This window comes from Cibotium barometz, chromosome 3 (assembly GCF_041138505.1).
Source record: "Cibotium barometz isolate CiBa-2024 chromosome 3, ASM4113850v1, whole genome shotgun sequence".
Taxonomy (NCBI): domain Eukaryota; kingdom Viridiplantae; phylum Streptophyta; class Polypodiopsida; order Cyatheales; family Cibotiaceae; genus Cibotium; species Cibotium barometz.
This window is the reverse complement of record NC_141048.1, coordinates 46,912,041-46,922,144: the sequence shown is the minus strand read 5'-3', so window position 1 is coordinate 46,922,144 and position 10,104 is coordinate 46,912,041. Positions and strand designations below refer to the sequence as shown.

The 10,104-nt window shown below is 47.3% G+C and overlaps 1 protein-coding gene across 10 annotated transcripts in view; it reads left to right on the top strand.

Moving 5' to 3' along the window:
• The window catches only part of LOC147640153 (uncharacterized), a 99,388-nt gene that overhangs the window by 66,114 nt on the left and 23,170 nt on the right, over positions 1-10,104 (top strand). For all 10 annotated transcript variants that reach the window (XM_086777918.1, XM_086777904.1, XM_086777910.1 and 7 more), the window contains exons 11-12: positions 5,672-5,788; positions 5,907-6,054. In XM_086777918.1, the coding sequence (XP_086634044.1) occupies positions 5,672-5,788; positions 5,907-6,054 (265 nt within the window). The remainder of the gene's footprint in view (positions 1-5,671; positions 5,789-5,906; positions 6,055-10,104) is intronic.

Below are 10,104 nucleotides of genomic sequence, written 5' to 3'. Positions count from 1 at the left end.
GGAGTTCTACCAGGCTTTCCTTAGCTGGCTGGGTTGTGGTGGCGAACCAGGTTCTTCTCGCCACCATGTGGTACATTACCTTTTGCTGATCTTTCTCTTGAGCCTATATTGGTTAGGTTCAGCATTTGATCCAGAACTTTCTATGGCTGGCAGCGATAGGAGACCTGCCCAAGCCAAGGTGGCTTGGAGAGTGATCATTTAGCTTGCGACGCAGAGGGGGCCTAGGCATCATCGACCCCTCTATTTAGAGCCGTGCCCTGTTGGGCAAGTTGATTGTTTGAGGTCTTCTTCTAGGTGGTGTGAGCCTTGGAAGGGCTTCCTCCTGGCTAGGATCTTCGCCCGCACCTCAATCATGGGAGGCCCTTGGCCTCAGAGCACGAGATGGATTTTCACAGAGATGTGGGCACGTGACTTTAGCCTAGCATTCGAGGATAGATTTGTAGCCAATCTCGGGATCATCTTAGGCCGGCCCTTCAGGAGTCAACTCTAGTAGCCTCCAAGGAGCATCTTTGACATCCTCTGATTAGGAACCCCATGGTCCGTTTGCCTAGTGGTCACATGCTCAGGGCTCGCCTGCACATATCATGGGGAGCTTTGAGCATGGGCTTCACTAGGTCAGTTGGAGATTGGTTTACATTCAAACAACTGCCCCCAGAGGCCAAGAGAGGGGCCTTAGTGGGATCCAGGGCAGAGACAGATGTAGCCTTGACATCAATTCCTCCATCCCTCAGAGTGGCTGGCCCCAATATAGGACCCTCCTCCCCCACAGTGGTTGGGAGTGTTCACCAGGCACCATATACCCCTAACAGTTCATGGCGTGGATGAGAGCTCTCCCTTACCATTCTTCTCTATTGGGGCTTCATGGCAAACTGGAGAGAGCGGAGACCCCCTTAGAGGGTTTCAAGGGAATCAGGGATGCACCTTGTAGAGGGTGAGGGTGATTGGTTTTTATGTACATGAGTGGCACATCGACCCTCCACCAGCCAAGGTGGCTAGAGAGAGACTCTGGTGGTTATGGATTTGGGAGGGCTGGCCTCTCACGAGTCTCCGGTGGAACTCGAAAGAGTGCACATGGCATGATCCAGAGGACAGTGAGGAGACGCTTGGCACCCACTTTTTTGCTTACATTGCACGGGTGGGCCGTAGGATTCAGATGTCAGAGGTTGAGGGCACTCTAGCAGTAGCAGGACATTGGCAGCCCTAGGGTCTCCTGCTGGCGGCCGCCACACTTTCTCTCAAATTTCTTGAAGCAGATGTGGGGTAATTTTCGGCCGTGGTGGAAGATCACTCTCTTCATGTGGTAGCTAGCACATAGGAGCTTGGGAGTTGGCACTTGGTTAGCCATTGGGGGTAGACCAGCATTATGTTAGAGATGTGGCCATCCCCAGGAATCTCAGCGATATTGTCTTTGGGATTGCCCGAAGGCCCAGTAGGTCTGGCAGAGGATCCTAAGTATTTTCACTATTGATCTTGCCCCAAGGTGGTCGTGCTTAAAATTGAGGAAACCAAATGAAGGGATGTGACGTAGCAGAAGCCTTGATGCGGTTAATCACAGCCCTTAAGCACCCTGTAGGAACATTAACGCAAAACACATGAGAGAAGAGAGAGAGAGAGAGATAGGCAGGTTTTCCAGTATAATGTATTATATACATGGAAAAAGGTTACATAGGCCATGGGCCTTCCCAAAAGGGCTATTGACTACTTCTACTGCCTATACATGATCCACCTCCAAGATGGAGAGAGATGATTTATGAGCTAATATGCTACGTTCTTATATATGATGTTGATATGCTGGTCGGCTAGCCTCAATTGCTGTCGGCCAGCTGATTTGTCCTGTAATATGACACGTATGACAAAATGCAAACTCTTCACCATAATTACTGATAAATGCTGCCAACTCTCACACAATGCTGCCGATTGATATTCTACTGCTGCCGACCTAAAGAAGTTGGAAACAATTGGCAATTACTAAGGGAACCAAGGTATGGATTGCGTATGAGCTTAACCTTAGTACAACTAGAGCAAAAATGTGTTACTAAAGTTCAAGAGGCACTTTAAGAAGGCAAATGGGCCGTTTTTTGTGATGGAAAAGCCCTCATCCAAAAAGATCATCCCCCTCAACCACACAGCCTCACCACCAACATCCATTGACCAACAATCTTGTACTAATGCAAATGTTGTGAGATAAGAGATGAGAATTAGGACATCTTTTTATTTGTTTGGTTTAATGTTCCTTTTATGGATTGGAACTTTCTTTCTTCTCTCTCTCTCTCTCTCTCTCAGCCTCAGCCTTTCCTGACCATCCTCACCACCACCAGCCATCTCCCACTACACCCAGTTTCACTTCCACCATGATGGGGACTCGACTTACTCCAACCATCTCTACTGACATCTAACATATGTAGACCCCAATCTCACACTAGCTAACCTCGTCTCTGAGCTCACCGCAGTCTTACACACCTCTGCTCCATAGCTGCATTTCCATCCGTTAGCCAATCCACTGCCAGACCCCTTGCCAGCACCATGCCCCAGAACAATTGGTATGACGAGGAATGCCGCACAACACGTGAGCGCCTCCTATGCAAGGGTGCAACTGGCAAAATCCGAGAGCAAGATGCTCAAAGGATTGACCAATACACAACCAGTTGTAAGAAAGGAGCACATGTTAAGGGCCAATACAAGGACTTATACCAATCTCTCAAAGGTGTGAACTTTAACGAGGGCTAGAAGAAAATCCGGGAGAAATGCCGACCCACACCCATCACATCTCCATCCATATGGCACACATATGCATGATCCCTGTACGAAGTACCAGATCAGTTCCCCCCCCCCCCCCCCCCCCCCCCCCCCCAAAATCCCACCACCATCACATCCACCTTCTTCACACCCGCCATAGTAGCCCGAGCCATCCGGAGACTCAAAAATGGTAGATCACAAGACCATGAGGGCCTCTTGGCAGAGCACATCTCCCATGCGGGGGAGACTCTGGAACCCCTCCTGGCCCATGTGTTCAACCGGGCTCTTTCGGAGGCTTCCCAACCACCTGGACAGCCCATTATCATCACACCCATCCATAAAATCGGAGATCCCATGGACCCCAACAATTACAAGACTATTATGATTGGCCACACACTGGCCAAACTTTATGGGTTAGTACTTGAGATGGAGCTCAGCATACTAACAGAGAGACATGGGCATAGAGCATTTGGGCAGGCATGCTTCCGCAGGTCATTCTCCACTTTGGATCACATCTTCACCCTCCAAGCCATCATAGAAGAGGCCAGAGCATGACACCGACGGGTTTATTGTTGCTCTGTGGATTTCTGCAAAGCATTTGATACGGTGCCTCGAGTCAGACTACTGAAGAGACTCCAGGATTTGGGAGTACCATCAGACATGACTGGGGGATCATGGCATTATATGAGTCGGTCATAAGGCGGGTGAGATGCCCAGGAGGATTATTAGAGGAGATCTCTAGTACCATTGGAGTGAAGCAAGGATGCCCATTGTCTCCCACGCTCTTTGGCCTCTCCATCATGACGACTATGAGATTTTGGCCTTCACTAATAGAGGAGGGGGAGGAGGCGTATCACTAGCAGGCATCCTTGTTTCCATACTACTTTATGCTGATGACATTGTGCTTATTGCAGATTTTCCAGAGGCTCTCCAGAGGCATCTTGACACATTACAGGACTGTTGTGCACAGCGGGATCTCACAGTAAACCTTAGGAAAACCAAGGCTATGGTCTTTAACACATCCCCTCTTTTCACATCTCGATTGAGTTTCACCTACATGGGCAGCTCAATGGAGATTGTACACTCATATGTGTACTTGGGGGTCACTTTTATTGGACGAGTCTTCTCGATGAGCCATGTTGCAAAGGCTAGACTGATGCGAGGGTATGCTTATGTCGTTCTCATGGAGAGACAGTGCTTCCAGGCCCATTTTGAGGAGCCAAGGACCAAGATGTGGCTATTTGACACCTTGGTCACCCTGGGATTGATGTATGGAGCACCCTTTTGGGCACCTGATCTTACAGCAGTCAAATGGCCGAAGATAGAGAGGCCTCAGGTCATGATGCTCTCCCGTATGATACGCAACAAACCATCAGTCCCACATGATATTATCCTGGCAAAGTTTGCTCCAACACCCATGGTAGTAGAGGCACTCTTCCAGACAGTCACATACATTGAGAGGATGAGTGCCATGGCTCGCTGGAGACTCCCAAGGCTCGCCCTACAGTCCTTCCAGCAGTTAGTAGCAGATGGGCATGAGTCATGGTATAGCTGAGTATGCACCTAGTTTACGAGGCAGGAACTCAAGATGGATCGCCTCCCCCCACTCTAGTATGACCTGGACTCCCCATTCATTAGGCTCTCTCAGGATGACAGGAAACCAGGTGATCATATATGATTTATTGGGACTATACATATAGGATACTTGGATCACGACACATGAGCCACTCTTACACAAACAACAGTACTACATGGATACTTTCATGAGGCTTACAGAGGCTGGTTTCATACTGAGGTCAGATATCTTGACATATACATGTCACATGCCATGCGGATTGCAATGGGTCAGTTGCGGGTGTCATCGCACTGCCTGAGGATATAGAGACAGGGAGAGCCATGCAGATACCTCATGAGGAGAGGATATGCACTATGTGCCAACGGGAGGTCGAGTTAGAGGAGCACTTCATATGCAAGTGCACTGTATATTATGAGATTCGAGGGAGGTTCCATAGTCTCTTCAGGATCATGGATTACCTTGATCAGTGGTGCCTAGGCCTCTTCCTACTAGAGCTTCACCACCACAGAGACTCATTGATTAGGGAGTCGAGACCCCGTGGGAGACATCCACCCCGGCCCCACGCAACCATCACTCAGTTCTTCTGACCACGAGAGGACACCACACCAGCCATGGATGACACACCCACGACCTCATCGAGCCACACATTCTCGAGTGCCCGACACCCCACTTGACCCCACTCTAGTGTGACTCTAGACTGGGCCACAACACTACAATGAGCCCGACATCCCAAATTCCCTGGACCTGGCCAACAACACAGACATCAGCCCAGCTTGAGATCTTGGAGCGGCACAGAGCCACCTTCCCACGCCCGGCGGATCTGCAGAGCCTTCTACAGGCTAACCCCATGTTTGATATCCTTGATGCCCCCCTCCTCCTACTGGGGTGTTAGCTCCATAGGTTGTATGATGATGATGGTCCCACTTTGTATCCTACGGCTCAGATTTGACATTCCTAGCTCCAGTCTTTATTTTCTTTTGTACCATGATGAGATTACATGGACAGTATTGTATCACTTTCGGTCTCAAAGACCCACTGGGTCTTTTGAAGACGTTTAATATAACTTTCTTTCTCTCTCTCTCTTTCTCACACACACACGCGTGCATGTGCTCGGGCAGAGGAATGACCTCTAGCATATGTTTACATTGCAAACAAGGTCATTTTATTAATTACTTAGTACTATACGGGAGCAAAAATATGAACACCAGCCATATTTCTTAGATCTCGTCTTGGTTGTAAAATAGTTTTTTTTCATTCATTGAGTTCTTTAATGTCTTTTACATTAGATGTGAGGAGCTGCAAGATGTAAGGGGAAAAAAGTAGGGACATCTAAGTTATCTATCATTCTTTGTTGGGCAGGTCAGTGCAAACCGACTTTGTAAGGCTGGACCAAGACATTCTTACTCCTTTGGCAGGCAAGAAAATGCTTTACACCTTTGAGACAGGAGACTTCTGGGAGCAGATCAAAACACCCGGGTGATACCCATTTTTGAGTTGGTTTTAAGCTATCTAGTCGTTTTTTTTCCCCATACTGAAAGTGTTGCTATAGTGCCTGCATGAATTTACTGATATTGTAAACCTTTTTTGAATTCAGAATGTCTTTGAGGTGCTCATCGTTGTACCTTGCACAGTATCGGCAAACTGCACCTGAGCTTTTGGCAAAGGGGGATGGCATCAAAACTGCAACTTTTGTTGGAGATGTTTTTGTTCATCCATCTGCAAAAATTCACCCCACTGCTAAGGTTTCAACATCTTTCACCTGTTGAAGTTACTTTCATGGCTGGGGAGTTGCTTTCTGTCGGAAAACAAGAATCTCATAGGAGTTATATGATGTTATCCTTCAAGGCCATTCATGTACTTGTCCCTTAAACATGTGTGATCCAGGTCCAGCTGAAAGCATGGCTGTGTTCATTGTGTGTGCTCTATGAGGGCCAGAAGTTTGCTATGTACCTCTATAGACCCTCAGTGACTTGGATGTTCGCCATCTCCTAGATGTCTCAAGTCATGTCCATGGTGGGTGAGCCTCCCATTCAGGCTCTGACTAGGTTGTCGTGGTTTACCTTGCATACTCTGTGTCGACTGGTCTTGGGGAAAAAGGACGTAGATGATGTGTGATTGGTGTCATTTAAAACTATTGTAAGGATCTCTGTTCAAGGCCATCCATGTACTTGTCCCTTAAACATGTGCGATCCAGTTCCAGCTGAAAGCATGGCTGTGTTCAATGTGCCCTCTATGAGGGCCAGAAGTTTGCTATGTATCTTTGTAGATCCTCAGTCACTTGGATGTTCTCAGTCTCCTAGATGTCTCAAGTCACGTCTGTGGTGGGTGAGCCTCTCTGACTAGGTGGTCATGGTATACCTTGCATACTCTGTGTTGACTGGTTTTAGGGAAAAAGGATGTAGATAATGTGTGATTGGTGTTGTTTTTTACAACTATTATAAGGATCACTATTCAAGAAAGAATCAAGGAAATGCCGTAGCTGAGCAACATTAAAATAGCTTGAAGAGACTTAATTCTTGGCAGTCCATGCCATGTCCAGCGTCACAGAAGGAGACTTATGAAGTGGAGTAGAGAAGGCTCAGTTTGTAGAAAACTTGTTTGAGATGCCCAATTTTGATAGATTGTAGCTTTTGTTATATCAGAGCTGAAATTTTGTGGGAAGATCAGCAATAGTACAAGGAACTTAACCACCAAAGTTTAAAGTAAAACTCTTTCCTGTTATAAGCTGCCCAAGATGACACTGCTGCAAAACTAAAACGTCTCTTTCTGCTCAACAAGAGTCCAATTGTGACCAAACTTTACCAGTTGCACTTCTATATCAAGGTCCCAGGGTTGCTGAGGTTCACTTCCAAGCTAGAGATATTTTCTTCACTTGTAGCTTCTCATCCCAAGCTCTATTTGACATAAAAACCTAGCTTTGGTGTTACATGTGGCATAGCGGAAGTATTCTTAATCATGGTTAGTGATGTGTTCATTGCTGGAGTTTATTTGCTTTGATTGCTGCAAGTGAATGAGTAGAATAAAAGAGGTCAAATGCTCTCCCAACTGAGACTGACCTGATTTTGGGTATTCCCACAGAGAAAGGCCCTCTTCTAGATGATGACTTGGCTGCCCAGGATGAGGGGTACGACCTCTGCACATAGCGTTTGCTTGGGCGCCTCTTATCCAATGGACACTGCCCCCTTTTTGCCTTTCTCAACGGGCATCCAATGGGTGCCCAAAGGTTGCCGATAACCTTGCCCATGCTCTCATCAAACTCCCATGGCCATCTGTTACAACCATGGGTCTAATAAATGCATGGAACCCTTGTTTATCATTATAGCTTGCAAGTGGTTTACATATGACCACCTATCACTGACGGGACTCCTATTCCTAGATGGTGCCTGGTGGATTGTCCTTGGGACAAGGGCCCACAACATGCTTAGTGCCCATTAAAAAGGTAAGCTAAGAGTATTACATCCCCTCCTACTTATCATGTTGATGGAGCTATCATTGCTTTTGGACAAGCTGAAACGAGACCCAAGCAGGGGTCACCCCTTCCTGGACTCACTTCTCCAGTTAGCACTTTAATATACACTCTTAAAAGACAATAGCACAAGACAAAGTAGCAATAAAAAGTAATTAATAACTCTGAGCATAGATAGATGACACCACACTGAGGCCGGAACGGCCGGCCCCCCCCCAAGGATTGTTATTATTACTTGGGAGAATTTGTTGCAAGTACACGGGCCCAAGGCCAGATTTCCAATAAGCAATGCACGATGAAAAAAAACAAAGTATCAAACCCAAACATGTTTGTTGATGCCGAGTCTGCAGTCACCAAGGGCTGCCCCGTCCATAGCACCTTCCAGAGTCACACTCTGCGTGCAATCCACCCGTCCCTGGCACTACGGATCACGCCGTGCCAGTCCTAGCGATGGGGCACCCTCACGGAGTTGACTCGGTGAATGGAAGAGGAGTCCAGACATAGGAGAGCAGGAGAATTCCTCATTCTTCGCGATGAAAATCTTCTGGAGCCACCGTACAGCCAGTAGGAAGAGTGAAACAACCTGGGCCACTTGTAGGAAATGCGTATGTCCTAAATCCACGCGGATAACCCCACTGGTTTGACCTGCTGTACCTGCTGTACGACCAGAATCAGCAAATAATGATGGTATTGCACCTGCTGTACCTGCTGTTGTACCTGTTGTACTTGCTGTACGACCAGAATCAGCAAATAATGATGGTACTGTACCTGCTGTACGACCAGAATCAGCAAATAATGATGGTACTGTACTTGCTGTACGACCAGAATCAGCAAATAATGATGGTACTGTACTTGCTGTACCTGTTGTACGACCAGAATCAGCAAATAATGATGGTACTGTACCTGCTGTACCTGCTATACCTGCTGCTGTACCTGCTGTACCTGCTGTACGACCAGAATCAGCAAATAATGAGTGCTCCAGCCTGTTTTCTCTAAATCCCAGCAAGCAGTTGTGTTTTTCTTCTTCCAAAATGCAAGGGAGAGGGCTGGAAGTGAGGCGCCTTCCTCCCATGCAAAGGATTGGGTGTGGTAGGTGGGGTAGGTGGCCAACCCCCACCCCACATGCTATAAAAGGGTGCCCAGGCCAAAAGAAGGTGCCCACACTTATAAAGTGTCCACCTACTTTTAATGAAGTATGAAACCTGTAAGTTATAAGACTTATAACTTAAAACTCTTATTAAAATAAGGATTTCCCACCTGTTCACACGCCACAAAACCTGTCAGAAGACAAGGCATTCCACGGCTCACGGGAGGGCGTCCCCGACCCCTGAGCTAGACACACATGTCAAGCATGCAAACGAAACCAGTTCACGCGAAAACATTTCAAAGGCAGGCAAACATGAGTGCACAATGCAACATTGTTAAAGGATAATCTCCGTTCATGTACTTGCACAATACTTGACATTTCCGGGCACAAACAGGCCCACCGGAAAGTCAATTCCAGGTACACACACAGTGTACAATCCACCCGTCCCTGGCACTACGAATCACGCCGTGCCAGTCCTAGCGGTGGTAATCCAGAAACATACACCGTGTGCAATCCACCCGTCCCTGGCACTACGAATCACGCCGTGCCAGTCCTAGCGATGGAGCACCACTACGGAGTATGCTCATCCAGAGCCCAAAGCTCACACAAGAAGATAAGAGGACCATTAGATAGCTCAATGGTGACATCTCCCCGTCTTCTAAACAGTTGTCCGCAACTGAAAAGCTTCCAAATAGTCATGGAGAAGCTGCGGATAATCTTTGAAGTAGTCCTCATCAACCCACTTAGCATCAATGGGGAGATAGTTCTTGAACTTCACCAAATAGCGTCTTACAAGCTTGCCTGCAGATAGCTTACGCTCTTTATGAAACACAATCTGCTCTGGTTGCAAAATCTCTTCCAACTCATCCACTTCTGGTGGATCCTCAATGATAGGAAGACTTGGTTCCGGACCCACATACTTTCGTAAGAGGCTAACATGGAAAGCATTATGTATCTTCCAATGGGATGGCAATGCTAAAGGAAAAGCAACTTCATTGATCTGCTCAATGACCTTGAAAGGCCCATAATACCTGGATGAGAGCTTGGGAAACATCCCCTCCTTACCAGATCTCTTACGGAGTCTAGCTTTTTCGAATTTCAGCAATACCCAATCATTTACCTTGACATCCAAATGCTTTCTATGCTTGTCTGCAGCCTTCTTATGCTTCTCTTGAGAACGGGCTATGGCTGTCCGTACCTGTGCAAAGGCAACATCCAAGTCCCTGACAAAGTCATCAG